This window comes from Paroedura picta, chromosome 7 (genome assembly GCF_049243985.1).
Source record: "Paroedura picta isolate Pp20150507F chromosome 7, Ppicta_v3.0, whole genome shotgun sequence".
Lineage (NCBI taxonomy): Eukaryota > Metazoa > Chordata > Lepidosauria > Squamata > Gekkonidae > Paroedura > Paroedura picta.
In genome coordinates, this window is record NC_135375.1 from 48,581,828 (window position 1) to 48,597,704 (window position 15,877).

At 39.3% G+C, this 15,877-nt stretch overlaps 1 protein-coding gene across 2 annotated transcripts in view; it reads right to left on the minus strand.

The window, feature by feature from the left end:
- Positions 1 to 3,167: 3,167 nt before the first annotated feature.
- The window catches only part of EFNA5 (ephrin A5), a 231,417-nt gene continuing 218,707 nt past the window's right edge, over positions 3,168 to 15,877 (minus strand). For both annotated transcript variants that reach the window (XM_077347739.1, XM_077347738.1), the window contains one exon: positions 3,168 to 7,732. In XM_077347739.1, the coding sequence (XP_077203854.1) occupies positions 7,611 to 7,732 (122 nt within the window). In that variant the 3' untranslated portion in view covers positions 3,168 to 7,610. The remainder of the gene's footprint in view (positions 7,733 to 15,877) is intronic.

Here is a 15,877-nt window from a genome sequence, read left to right on the forward strand (position 1 = left end):
AAGACTGTTAAATAAAATTGCTTTGTCACTAGTTTGGAAAGGTTATTTATTTAGGCACACATACACAAAAAGCAGCTTTGTTCCTATGCAATAATACAGTATTAAATGGACGAAGGTCTCCCAAAGGTGGCTTTTCAATTAAAAGGCTCTAGTAATAATGAAGGAAAAAATTCCTATTTGCTCAACTTTTCAATCTGATTCCTTTTTTTAATAACCAGTGTATTACAAAAGTGATTAACATGAAGCAATTAGCTATCTAATCATAAAGAGAATGTCCTAAATCACCACAAGGGAGGCATATGGCAGGCATGGTCACCTCTTCCTTTCAATAAATGTACCTAGTTTGTTTTCTCCTTCACTCTTTTTTCTTGTGAGAATTAACAAGTCTCCTCATGCTAGCAAGTGACAACCAGGACTCTCTTGGATAATCATCACAATCTAGATGATTTAAAGCAGGGGTAGTCAACCTGTGGTTCTCCAGATGTCCATGGATAACAATTCCCATGAGCCCCTGTCAGCAAATGCTGGCAGGGGCTCATGGGAATTGTAGTCCATGGACATATGGAGGTCCACAGGTTGACTACCCCTGCTTTAAAGTGCATTGCTGACCGTGAAAGTCTATCCATATACAGTATTCCTCTGCAAAAATTATGACCAACAGTATCAGAGACACTAAAAACTTGAGAGAAGGCAATGAAATGAGCTCTTTCTAATACTGAAGTATCAGAGCTTTATATTTTCTTACAAAATTCTATATAAAAACCATTAGACAAATTACTAGGGCACTGTGCAATAAACAAAGCAAGAGTGACATCAAAGTACATTTTGTACATGAATTGTTTGTTAAAGGAATACAAGCAGTAACTGCAATAACTAGCTGCGGTTTAATTTGCAAATCTCTGAACACAATACACATTGGTTTGTACAGAATGTTATCTTCTTTTCTTTCAGAGATAGGTCAATGGAAGTATCTTGCATAATACAGCTGGTTCAGCATACTGTGTACTTAGATCTGACTTCAACTTTCCATTATGCCATGAATGTTGCTGGGGGAACAAAGGCTAGTCACTCTCTTAGTCTAACCTATTTGTTGGAATGTTGTGATGATAAAATTGAGAAGGAAAGAACATGTATGTCATTCAGAGTTCCCAAAATAATGGGTGGTACAAAAATTATAAAAGTGCTCAGATATCTACATCACTTCCTTATTGTCTCCCAATAATTCAGACTGGTGATATTGATATGAATTGACATGGAAATACTACACTCCAAGGAAAGGAGTTCTTTCTCTATCCTCTTGATGCAGTGTTTATGATACCAAGTTCCAAGAGACTGAGGTGAACCCTGTCCTGGATTGCACCATTTTAGAGTGTGGGTAGGGGATATATCACATGAACGATGAAAGGGGAAAAATCTATCTGAATGGTGTTTTCCTTTTTATCTTGTTTGGGGGTTTGATATGGACTTTAACGGGTTCTGTTCTCCTAACGAGTATTGCTGTGCTGTAAGGAACCTCTCACTGGTGCAAGAGATATTTTGCAACTGTGGCATAATGGTTAAGAGCATATGAGAGACCCATGTTCAAATCCCCATTTTGCCATGAAAGTTCATGGTGCCAACAGAGTTGCTGTGAGGACAAAAAATTTAAGGGGCAACTGTATACACAGCCTTTAGTACCTTGGGAAAAATATAGTATAAAACTGTACTATAAAAGAGTACCCAAAAAAGTTTTAATTCTATACATGTTTGTTCAGTTAAAACAAAATATTGCTTAATTCATCTACATTAATTAAGCAGCAACATCTTCTCTCCCCCCCCCCCCCCCCAAATTCCTTGAGGTGTAAGTCTATGTAATCATATCCTGGAAACAGAAATATTGGGAACAATTTTATGAAAAAGCTACTAAAATTAACCAGAAAACGAACATTCTCCGAGAATTCATGTGCTATTTTCCATCCAGATAGTGTCTTCAGAGGAATGACCATTAATTGTAAAATCTGCTTTGCAATTTGAGGCTATTATGTAAAGACAAACCAAACATGTGTCATTTATAATCTTACATTCACACTTCCAGCAGTCGAGGTTCAACACACCAGTTCTTTGTACTGACGCCTCTGCTCCTCTTCTCACTAAGCTGTCACTCCTAATTTGTTAAACCAAGTCACAGTAAGTTATAATTAGTACTTGCCGCCCTGTCAACCAATTAAATATAATAAAAAGCTTTCAAGGAGTAAATGCTAACACAGGTGTAATTAAAGCTTGTATTTTGAAATACATGTGCGTCATACCCCTCCTCTGCCCTTATTTCTCAGGCAACTTTTTTGTACACCTTGTAGATCCAGATCATCGGAGTCCGATCTGAGCAGAAGTTCCAGTAATCAACCTTAATGATCTCCAAGAATATGCAACAATTGCTGGTTAAACTATGGAGACTGTTCCTTTAACTGCAACCAAGGAGCCATTGCTTCAGCTCTGTTTAGCAATACTCCTGCCACAAAAACGAAAAGTTGCTCAAAGATCTTGAAGTAGGTTGTAAAACAAAGGAAATTTACTTAATTGTGCAGATGGACTCACCTACCTATGCTGCATGAATTGGGAGGGATGGACCAGCATTTGAAGCTGAACAGAAAGAACTAGAGAGAAAATGGAGCCAACATAATGATTTTGCCAAAATCACATTCAAAACTAACCAGTCCTGTTTACCTATCAGCCAGATGTCACGGTGGGGAGAGAAACACCCTGCACTGTCTGCCCTGCTTGCAGTCTCTTAGACCACACTAATCCATGATAAGCAAAATGACTCTTCAACTAGAAGAAATATAGAAGACTGATTATGAGGCAGTAAGCTGCATTTTTACCACCAGCACCTAGCAGATGGTGTAAGCAACTACATAGGAAAAGTTATTACTAAGCAGATGCTTGGAGTGGGAGATAGGAGTACAGAACTTACAACAGTCCTAGTATAGATCATGCCAGATGCTGGTAATGACAGCTCAAGGTATTAAGTGCATGCAGAAATTGCATTCCAGCTACCACAGAACCTCTCTGTTCTGTATTCATTGCAACATTCTGCTTCCCACAAATATTTAAGATGGATAACTAGCCCCTGAAACAAAGGCATTATTCAGCAAACAAACTATAGCCTAAAAGAATCCATTAAAATGATGAAAATCTTTAATTTTTTTATTCAGATATAATTGTACGGACATGTGTATATACAAATACAGATCTTATGGGTTTGATTCATTTTTACAATTTCTGTTAAGATCATATAATGTAAGCATTTCAAAAACAGCACTCAATGAATAAGTGCAAAGAAACTGCAAAGCAGGGCAGTATAAGCACAGGACCACACTGAGCTGGACTTTCATACCCAGAAGGACACACAATGAGTGGCTTCAATGGGGTGTCAAGAGTAAGCATGGAAAGCGGATTTTGTAGACTCATGGGTAACCTCCAACATGCCAGCATCTATTAAACTGTACAGACAATGGCAGCACGCCTATTGTAGGGAGATTTGTCTCACATCCGAAAAACTCGAGGGGGGAATGCATGGGAAAAACTTGGTTATGCCAAATCAGAAACAGATCTGTTCATTCACTGCTCCAAATTCAGGGGCAGGGGAGTAAAAGGAGAAGTTTCAGGACTGAGGCAGAAAAAAGAAAAAACAACAAAGCAGATTCAGTGCCAGGAACTGGTAAAGTAAAACTGGTAAACAAACACAATCTGACTGCAGTATGAATGAGTTCCATATTTTTTAGCACTTCCAAAACTGATACAGACGCTGCTTTTATAAAGCAACTAATAGGGGATCAGTTAAAAACACATTCTCTCACCAGCTACCATTACTTTCTTCTGTAGTGGTTATAAGGAAAGAAAATTATGTGTCTCTGAATTCTCCTAAACATTGCTTATTGGTGTAGGAAAATCAAGTCATATCACACAAGATGCTGGCAAGGCCTCTTCTGAAACAAACTGTTGATGAAAGAAAGAAAGAAAGAAAGAAAGAAAGAAAGAAAGAAAGAAAGAAAGAAAGAAAGAAAGAAAGAAAGAAAGGTCCCGGAGAAGCAAAATTATAAAGAAAATTATTAGGATTCAATCCTAAAGGAACTGAGAACTAACAAGCTACTGAAAACCCAAATCCACAAGGAAATGTCAACCCTAATACCACAGAGCTCCAACATCAGACCATCACCACTGAGGACAAAACACTGGTCATCAAATGCTACATTGCTCTGAATCCTGACATTGTGAAATCTTGATTCTGGGTAAATGGGGGAGTCCGTATGATTGACATGTTGTGGCCGCTTGTCATTCAGTTCTCAGTAGCCACGATGGATGCTTCTGTCATATCATCAGTGGGTGTACTTTTTATTTTTTAGTGTCATGAAACTCTATTTTTTCACTTACAAAAGACATAAGAATCAAATTAATACTTTATTATCAAACACTATATACAACAGAGGCTGCTAATAATACAGAATTTAAACATAGCATTTTTTTCCTGTTTCACTTCTTTCCTTTGCCATCCGAGAAAGTACAGTACAAAACAATATTTCTAAACTAACACGAAAGGTTACCTTGTTGTCTATTAAAGGATACACAGTATCCACCAAACAGATTGATCCTTATTTCCCCGCTTTCCTTTGCAAAGCCCGTGGCAAATCAAGAGTGGGACACACAAGGCAGACTTGCCAGGGCTGAAGGGCCGCTGTGGTGGTGGGATTTTGTTCTTCAGACTGGGGGAGAAGGGCTGTTGTATGCTTGGACACTGACACCTTTTTCAAGGTTTGGGACTCAAGACAACACACACACACATACACACCAGAGAAGTTCACATAGCTGGAGACATTTCTTGCTGGATGTGATTGGGATTGCCTGATGCCATCAAGTATCCAACGTGCAGATCCTGTAAACTCACTACCTGCAAGGCTTTTGTTTTATGCGATGCAGCAGCTCACCTTTTCACTGTAAAACAGTGCCACTTTTACTCATTGGATTAGCAATCACATTGTGCCAAAATAAAAGGTCAAATCCATTGTGGTGAAAATTTATTTATTTTTTAAAAAAGCATGCTCTTGAAGCAATGTGAGTGTAAATATAGGGTTTTATTATTTGTAAATTGTGGGGAAACTACTGCAGTCATTGTTAGCATATCAAACAGTCATTTTTGTGACTGATATGCTATCTTCACAGGAATGCAACCTTATCTATAATAGTGGAGGCTTCTAAGCTGGAGAACAAGGGTTTCATTCCCCATTCCTCCAAATGCAGACAGCTGGGCTACCTTGGGCCAGTCCTACTTCTCTCAGAGCACTCTCAGCCTCACCTACCTCAGAGGGGGTTTATTGTGAGGAGAGAATCATAGAGTTGGAAAGAACCTCCAGGCTCATCTAGTCCAATCCCCTGCACAATGCAGGAACTCACAACTACTTGCCCATCCAAAATGACCCCAATTTTACGTCCAAGTGATTCCCCCATCAAAAATCTCCAGAATCCAGTCTCACCTGGCAGAAATTCACCTATCATCTCCCGGCGATCAGCAATTCCCTGGGTATACAAGGAAGGTGCACAAGAAACAAACACAAGAGAGGAAGGGTAAGTGATTGTAAGTCACTTTGAGACTCCTTTGGTTGGTAAAAAACCAGATACAAAACCCCCAGTTGTTCTTCTCCTTCGCGATCTTCAAGGTTATTGCTTCTAAAAGTCTCCCACTCCTAGCAGTCAAACTGGATGTTTATTGTTTTGTGAAGAAAGCAGGATCATCCTTCAGTGTGAATTGTGAGGGTGTGTGTGTGTGTGGGGGGGGGAGGGGTTGTGTGCAATATCTGATATCTTTTTGCTCTCAGATGCAATCCATACTGTATGGTATCAGGCAAGCCCAGAGTGCCTTGGAACCACTTTTCTCTTGCCACTAGTTTTGAATCCTGAAATTCTTCAACTTCAGAGAACTACTTTCCTCTCATAAAACAGAGACCTTCACAAAATGCTGTTCATTTGCCTTGTGACTTAAAATTAAGTTACACTTTTGTCATCTTGTCAAAATCCTACTGGGAATGGAATCTAACCCACTGTTCTAACATGTTGTTCTCAAGCCAGTCTTACTAAACAGGGGCTTACATGGTGTCTCTCATTCACTTTCTTTCTTGAAGTCAAAATTCAGGCTACTTAGTCCTACAGAAACCTACAAGGAAAGCATATCCTGGTAAATGATATTTCAGTTATGCTCCGATTCCCACCTAGTAGGTCAGCACCCTGTAATCTTTGTCAAATGTTTCATGTCTTTAAATAGGACGAGCATATATACTTTCAGCATAAGGTATATCTAAATAATGCATTTTCTATTCTAGTGGATTTTTAAAAAAATATTTAAAGGTCTTTGGGAGTCCATCTAGTTGATCTCCTGCTGACAAAGACATTGCCTCTACTTTTCATTTGTGTTGGAAATGAAAAGGGATATAAAACCAATGCCTGAATTTTCACTCCAGAGTTCAATATTTCTTTCCTCTCCCTTTTCTTTTCACACCCCACCCTTTATGACAGTTGTCCCCTTTCCAAATGCATTTTATGACAATGTCTGCCAAACTTCCAAAGGAGAAAAATCACAGGGGATTAAACGTCTTTGACTAGGTTTGTTCTGTTCAGTGCTGCCATCATCTTAGCATGTATCATCACCCAGAGCAGTATCCAGGGCTATTGGCTAGTGAGTCAGCACTGGAAAAGGTCACTTTATTTTCACAAAAAAGGAAAAAAAGGGGGGGGGATGCCTCTTTCCATGTGAAGAAAAAATATTGTAGCACCATGGCGATCAGTTTCAAAAGAAAAAGGAACTCTGGTGTGCACAATTCATTTAGAGAGATAAAAGAGGCACTCACACCCCTGTGTAGTTTCCTAAATCTTACTTGTGTGCTAGCATTCCTCAGTAGTCACTTTTGTTATTTCTCCCTAAAGACAGGGCTTCTGTTGTAGAGCACAAGTTCTACGGTCAAAAAGATTTTTCAAGGCAGTTGCATACAAAATGGTGTGTCTTCCCTCTTTGAAAACTTTCTGGAGGAAATGGCGTTATACTTTATCTATACTTAATATTTCCCCTCCAGTCCTGACATGATGACACAGTGCCTTGTATGATGGTCATTACAGTGCTGAATGAGGAACCATAAATATTGTATCGGAGAGTCAAAACTCTTCTTGGTTTTCCACACAACTTTCTTATCCACCAACTGACTGCATCTGTCACTATTCTTCCTTGTCCACATACAGATGATATAGCGAGCTACCGGAGGTTGTATCTTATGAGAGACTGCAGAGGAAAGTAAGAATCACTAGTGTCAATATTGAAATTTGGCATTTTCATTTGGAGTCCTTTTTTATTTTAGAAGGGGTCAGGGAAAGCCAAAGGAAAGTTTGGGAGTGGGAAGAGGATTAACTATTCCTCTTCAGGTATTGTTCATAGTTCAGGTTGCAGAGAGGGAAGTGGTGGGGATGGGGAGATGGAAACAAATGAACATCTGCAAAACCAATATCAAGTCCCTTTCTTGGGATGAGCAGTTAAGTGGATCTTTGATGTTCCAAGACCCTGATGTTGTCTGTGACAGGTTCTAGAATATGTGCTATAACGTCAAAAGCATTGCCAGAAGGAACAGTAGGGTTGCCAAAAGCCGACTGGATATCCTTGGTGTCTGTGCTGCATTCTCACCACGGGATGGCTCAGCTGACTCATGTACAGTATCATCTGTTCAAACAAAAAACATATATTCCAATGAAGTTTTGCATCCTTGATGACCTCTCAAGATTATGCCATAAACACATTTCAGCACCTTTTGTAATAATATAGAAAAAGCAAGTGGATCACACTTTTATGAATACATTTACAATAGCATAAGATCTAAATTTATTCATAAAAGTGTGATCCATATTCTGCATATTTCTATGTACTAAGGAAATATCTTGAATATCAATGGATGTAGAAAAGATGTTTTTGAGCATGGGTCTCAAATCCTTGAATGCCTTCTAAGTCTCTCTCTGTGTCCAAGCTCCTTGTGTCATGATTGAAAACATTCCCAGTGTCCATGGGTGCTTAACATCATTAGCACAGCATTTCCACAAGTCCCCCATAGTATAATATCAAGTCCACATGTTACACTGGAAGTGAGTTAAAGAGAAATGATAGCCTTGGTGTTTAGAGATGGCCTTGCTATGTCAGCCCCACTAGTCTCTAAGAGCTACAAAATAGCACATAACAATTGGACAATGCAAGTACCAAAGAATTCTCAAGGGGAACCATGAATACATACAGATGCTGTCTACAGAACTGGAGCATTGACCCATCAAAGTCTACTCAGATTACCAGCGTCTCACATAGTCCTTTTAACTGGAGATGCTGGGATTTGAATTTAGGACTTCCTGCATACAAAGCAGATACTCTACTACAAAGTCATGACCTCTCTTCAGTCCACTGTACCAATTATCTATATATGGCAACTCCAGAAGTGCTAAAATACTACTGTAAGGGACCATACTGAGAAAGCAGTTGAGTGTAGCAGCTGAGTTCATATACAGTGTGTGACTACTTTATTGGAGCTGTAAAATAGGAAACTACTCATGCAAAGTAGCAGCTCAGAAAAGGATACCTACAACACCCTTTTGAAATAATTTAATAGTCTAAATTTAATTAAAATATGCTTATTAATCTAAATTTACTTTGTTTTATTCCTAATATACACTAAGAGGTGGAGATGAAATCCAAAGGAGAAAGGGACACAAACCACCTTTTTCAACATGTCCCTTCTCCAAACTTTGTGTTCTTCAATTTGCAACCTGCTTGTAGTACCTGTTCCCCCGGAATGTTTGCCTGGCATCAACCAGGATGAAGGCCTTCTTGTTGGTGGCCCTGTCCTCATAGAACGAGTTGTCAAATAGTACGCAAACTCTACAGGACTTATGTTCCACAGAATCTGCATAGCAGAGCTCTTCTGTTTAGTTCAGGCTTTCCCAACAGGGGTTTTGTGAAACTCTGGGGTTTCTTAGTGGAAGGGTTTCTAAGATTGGGTGGGAGTTAAATCATTTTTAATATATTTTTAATTTTTAAAAAACGGAGCAGTGGATGCCTGCCCTAGCTTTGTTCCCGGCCCAGCAGAATAGGCTACTGGGTCGTTTCTGGCATTGGAAAGTGATGTTATGTTCTGTGAGTGTCTGGGTGATGTTAGTTCTGATGGCATGGGACTTCCGGGGGTGTGTCAGGTAGGTGAGACCAGTTGATATCACTTCCTGGGTTTCTTGAAGCCTGAAGAATGTTCCAAAAGTTTCTTAATGGTTAAAAAAGTTCAGAAAGACTGGTTTAGTTTTTCATTAGTTGGGTCTGTTTATGTGGATTGCCTTTCAATTTTATTTATATTATATTTTTAATTGATATCCGTTAATATTTTAGTAGTTGTCAGCTGCCTTGAGAGATAGCATATAAATTTAATAACAATAACAACCACAACAACAACCACAGTTTTAGCATGCCAAGCTAATGGTCAGGGGACTGCAGGGAATTCTATAAGCAACTCTGCCCATCTTTCAAGTGGCCAATGCAGAAGTGTCTTCTGATGTCCATGTCTGCTTCAGGATTTTATAAATGCGGACACACATAACACACAGGCTTTGCTCTCACACCATTCCCTCCTCCCTTTGCAAGACCACAAAAACACCAGTTGGGGGACACTGAGCTTTCTGCCCTATCTGCCCTTAGTGCCAGTCTATCTGGAAAATATTTCAGTTTAGTTTCTCAACATGCCAGACCATATTAAATATAGTTCATTTTCATTCAAAGATATTGTACTTTAACACCATTCTGAATTATATTCCAGATTATTATATTTTTGTATCTTTATAATAACTAAATTGGCCAAATCTGATGATACTTAAAACCAGTGACTGTAGCTTTGAATGGCCATGTCAGATCTTTCTACAAACATGAAAAAGGACCCAGGTTTGCATAAAAAACTAACTCGCCCCCCCACACACACACACCCTGCGGTGGTTAAAAATCTCCAAGTGAGAAATGGAGGCACTCCTTCAGTGGCTGTTGCTAACCAACCACAGTATTCTGGGCTTGGTACTGACAGTATGCATATACTAATGACCAAGTCGGTCAGATCTGATGATGCTTAAATCTGGGCACTATAGCTGTGAACGGGCAGGAAACAGCTTTCTACAAATATGAAAAGGGCCCAAGTTTGCAGGGGAAAAAAAGAGATCTAAGCCTCCACTCCCCAAGGTTTAAAAAAAAAACAAATGAGAAGAGGAATGCAATAGATAACCTCAGTGGCTCTTGTTAGGCAACCACAGTTTTACAGACTTGGTTTTGACAGTAGAAGGCAGTGGATGGGGTAGGGCCCTTTCCTGAGCTGTTTTAGACTTGGAAGGAGGAGTCATTGGGGCCAGGGCTGGCCAGGATTGCCTGTTCCAGGTTGGGACATTCCTGGAGTTTTGTGGTGGAATCTGAGAAGGACAGCGAGAAGCCTCGGTTGGATTTATGCAATCAATCAATTTATTTGTTAGTCTGAGATCCTCATGAAATACAAAAAAGTGTGTATGGGGGGGATATGTGAACAATGTAAGCAGGATAAAATTGACATCCCAATAGTCATTCCAGAAATTGCAATTAAGTGCGTAAATCAGCTGATAAGTTCCTTATTCACAAAAACAATTTCTTGGAGGCAAGGAAGCAGAATTTTGCAACAGAATATGAAACAGTAAGTACTTTGTGTGGATTTATGCAATAGGGTCCACCCTCCAAAGCAGCCTTTTTCTCCAGATCAGTGGTATCTTGACTTGATACCATGGATGACTTGATACCATCCAACGTGCATGACTCAATAGGCCTGGCTGCTTGCCATTACTTGACAGCAGCCACCCTATAAAAGCCTATGTGTTGTGGTGGTTGGGGCTTCAGAGTAGAGTCTGGGAGAGTGAGGCTCAAATCCATGTCTTGTAGTGGAAACTCATTGGGTGATTAATGGACCAGTCATCTGCTTCTAGCTCAACCTACCTCACAAGGTTGGTGTGCAGAGGATAGAAGGAAAAGAGAATGTGAGCTGCTTGGGTTCTCACTGTCAAGAAAGGTAGTATATAAATGAAGTAAATAATAACTTTAGCAAAAGATGGGAGGCACATAAAAGGTAGATTGGTGAAAGGCTGAGGAGAGAATGAGGTAGGGAGGGGGAGGCGGATAGGGTTCCAACAAAATTCCTCGAGATTTGGAGGGGGAGTGCCATTGTGCAAAATGCCATTGACTCCACTTTCCAAAGCAACCATTTCCATGTAAACTAGGGTTGCTAACCTCCTGGAGGGGGATGGAGATCACTCAGAACTGCAAATGTTCTAGAGATAAGTACTTCCAGAAAATAGCTGCTTTGGAGGGTGGGCTTTATGGCATTATACACTGGTGAGGTCCGTTGCCTGTCCAAAGCTCACCTTACCCAGGATCTATTGCTAACATCTCCTCTTCCCAATGCATTTTAGGAAGGAAATGCTTTTTTATATTCAATAGGTTTAAAGGTAAAGGTAAAGGTATCCCCTGTGCAAGCACCGAGTCATGTCTGACCCTTGGGGTGACGCCCTCTAGCGTTTTCATGGCAGACTCAATACGGGGTGGTTTGCCAGTGCCTTCGCCAGTCATTACCGTTTACCCCCCCCCCCCCCCAGCAAGCTGGGTACTCATTTTACCGACCTCGGAAGGATGGAAGGCTGAGTCAACCTTGAGCCAGCTGCTGGGATTGAACTCCCAGCCTCATGGGCAAAGCTTTCAGACAGCTGCCTTACCACTCTGCGCCACAAGAGGCTCAATAGGTTTAGGCTATGGGGAAAAAAGTGATTTCTGGATTTTATCTGAAATGCCCTTGGTAAATGGAATTCACAGGTTAAGTCTTAAATTATAGGTAGCTATGTTATTCTGTAAGGGGAAAAAAATCCAAGCCCAGTAAAGCTTAAAGCCTTTACTAGGATAAGGTAGCATGGAGCTCCCAATGGCCCAGCTGGTATAGCTGAATAAAAGTGTAAAGGGTTCAGGGAAAGGCTGCTTCCCTGGGGCTGCCATCTTCTTGGGAGAGCTCACCTTCTTTGCAGCAGCCCCAGATGCTCTCTCAGTATCCATGGCATTTATTTTATACGCCATTAGATTAGCCTACAACTAAGAGTAGAGCTCTGGTCAGCTAGTAGTCACTCACATAGGAGGCTACACAACAAATTTACATACTTCACCCTACCTACCTGAGCAAGCAGAGGTATGACCTAACCACCTTGGAGGACTTTGACCCCACTGAAGGAGAAGTAAGCATTTTCATGCCATTTGTAAAACACACACTGAATGAAAGGAAGAGTTGTTGATATACCTAATATGTTAATGCTCCAGAATTTCGGGATTGTAAAAAACACCCAGGTTGCCCATCCTTTCTTTAGTGACGCAAAAGAGACAATTTATAAAGACTGCAATTATCTTGTTTAAAATCAGAAGAAAAACCTTCAATGTTTGATGGATTACTACAGCCACGAAGAACTGTGTAACTAGAACCATTTGGGCTTGGTTTCTCAAATAGCAGATCTCGTGCCAATGCTAAAACACGGTGGTCATGTGTATGAGTGGCAAAATAGTGTTTTGTTTTCAGAACTGGATGAGAGCAATCTTGCTGTTTTTAATATTGTTTTACATTGCAGGTGTTTAATTAATGTTATTTGTTTTTGTGATCAGATTTAATTTTGTCTTATGTACTTTGAGCTCGTGGAAGAATAAGGCGAAATATGTAAAATGTTGTAATTGAGGGGACTTTCCAAAGTCAAAGAGAACAAAAAAACTGCTAGTCAAAGAGAACAAAATAAAGGGGGTGGGGGTGGGGTCCTCCTCACCATGCCAAAAACCTGCTATTTGGAATCTGGTCTAGGTCAGCCAGTAACACTAGCAGAACATATGCATGTCAACTAGTATAATTAAAATCTGTTGTAGCATGTTTTGACTGCTACAAAAACATAAATATGAAGGCATTGCTAGGTATATATTTCAGTTAGTTACAGATTCTAAACTTTGCCACAGCTACTGTGAGTCTGCGCAGGTATAGACTCTGAAACATTACTGATAACACCAGCTTTACAATTTAAGGGCATAGTGAGAATTGTGGAAATTTAAGTACAAAGTATTTTCTTTGTGAAGCATTATTTTTTTCTTGCTATTCAGATGTTCTTCTGATTTAAAAAAGCTTTTCTCCTTTTGAAAAATAGAAAAAAAAAATTGGAAGCATTAATTACATAGAATTATGCAATGAAAGCTAAGTATAATTAACTGGCCACTGTGCCCTGTGAGCGATCCTGACTTGTCTCCACCCCGTATCCTTTGTAAGAGAAAACAGAAGAACGTATAAAACATAGATGTCCGCTACAAAGGCATGCATATTAAAGCAACATGCAACCAAATGATCCCCACTGAATGTTAATAGTAAGCTGTTAGAAATGTGTAACTTGTTAGCAAATGGTATTTTCCCAAGTAATTTTGTGCAACTGTACAGTTGTTAAAAGAGTCTGTGTAAATTTTCAAAAATCTTTCCAATGCTGGCAATATTTTTCCTCGTGGCAGTCTCAAAGATGCTGTTTTTCCACCGCACCACTGGGAGGACTTTGAGAGTTTTTTTTTTAAGTACTTGCTACTGTAATCATTGATTAAGAAAAGAGCCTTCATAAAAGCCCTTTGGTGGTACAGTGGGGGGAAAACACAGAGAAAATTTACAGATGTCAAAGGGAAGTGTGCTAAAAAAAAACCCTCCCATGTGGACACTCTACTGCAAATGCAAATCCTCTGCAATCTCAACAACAATGAATCCAAAACAGGACTTGCTATATGGCTGTAACCTCAATTTCCCATTAATTTCAGAGGTGGTTAGATATCTTTTTACAGGAGTGCTCTGCCATGGAAGTTATTTGGAAAGTATTGACCCCATGGGTACAATGGAAATCCCTCTCACAAAACAAGCCCTAGTGTCAGCCTGAATGTGTTTTTACTGAGAGATCTGTTCACAATTACACTTCCCATTGCGATGTGACATCCCACCGCTGTATTGACTCACAAGCACTGTTTTTCTGCTTTTCTTTTCTAAAAGATATGTAGAAATGTTTATGATTATTTTTACCCATGGGATACTTCAATAGCTACAACTGACAACAGCAAGAATTGCAGTTGCTCTACATCTTTATAGAATTGGGGTCTTGTCCATATATTAGACTGGTTGTGGTTGCTACTTCATCTAGATGGATCAATTTTTTTTGTGATAAGATCCTGATTCTAAACAAAAAGTCTTAATTAGGCCAGCTACATAATTTACTGTGTGATTATTGTAAACAAAAACAGTGCGCAGGAAAGACAGGGAATAGGATGACAGTTTCCACAATAACATCCAGACAGGAATTTAAATTCACAGAACAAAAAGAATGGGTTTAATACTATAAAACCCTTATGTGGCACAAAACTAATTAAGCGAAGTTTCACAGTTAGGAGATGTTATATAATGTCATTTCTTTGAGGAAAAGCAGGGCAGGCATCTGTTGGAAAAATGCTTTATGACATTCAAGCATTTATTGTACAACAGACACTTTATTAATAAATATATTCGTAGCCCCAAAGGCTACTGAACTCTGTTCTGAATTATGATTTCCATGTATATAGTCACTTGATGGGATGACTCTTTGGACTGTTTTTTTTCTCTATCAAGACTGGTATTTTTTTTTTGTATGCTGTGTTTTAATACTGCCATTCTATAAATTGGTGCCCCTACCCTCTGCGCAGCTTCATTTAATACAGTGGCCCTAGGACTAGTGCAGAAGTAATCTTCTCCATTTTTGTTTATGAATTCCCTTCCACCCTTGCCAACTGTCCTTCACAATTATTAAAGTTTATATCAGTACCAGTTTTAACCATGGAGAAGCTGATCAGCAAGTTATACTTACGATGGAACCCTGCTTAGCATAAGCCAAGCCTAAAGAAAACAGAGACAACATAGGGGAAATTTCATATGCAATCGAGAAATGGTTGGGGGGAGATTAGTAATCACATGGCCTGCTTCTCATCTTTTAAGTGAGGATCACAGTGTGTGATAAATTTACATTTTCCTTATCAGTAAATCACAAACAATGTACAGAAGAAAGAGGTACTCTTCAAAAACTTCTGGTCCTTCATTAACTCCTCTGATAAAATTAGTCTCTCCAGATCTATAGGAAAACCCTTTTTTTACACTGACAAGGAAGCACAAGACAAGTTAGCACATTATTATGTGAGAAAATTATCATGTGATTTATCATGTGTGAAAACTTTCCATAAAAAGGGGCTACTTCCAAGTTTGTAGGAGTCATTTTTAATAACATAATTTTGAATAAATATAATCAGACCCATATTTACTGGAGAATGCTTACAGCTTAAGTAAAAGCCATGTCCACAGAAATATTAAACAGACACTTGCTTTTAAAAATCCATTAATGATTTCACTATCGTTAATGGACTAGGAAAAAATACTTAGTTCACTGCAGACACAAACATACTCTGAAATAAACTTTAAAAACCCAGAAATATGCTTGAAAAGAACAACAACAGCAAAAACAAAGATTGTTTGCAAACCATGGCTACCTGCAAACAGGCACGTGTGCATATATTAATTAATTTATTTATTTTATTTATTATATTTATATACCGCCCTCCCCAAGGGCTCGCAACACCTATATATATGTGCATCTTATGTGTGTGACCCCGCCAATGTTCTGCATGCTTAAGTCCCATTGATTTCAAATGGGAAACAGGAAAATATCTGTTTAATTAAGTGCCACCAAAACCAATGAGTTTCATTTGGAGGACCATTTC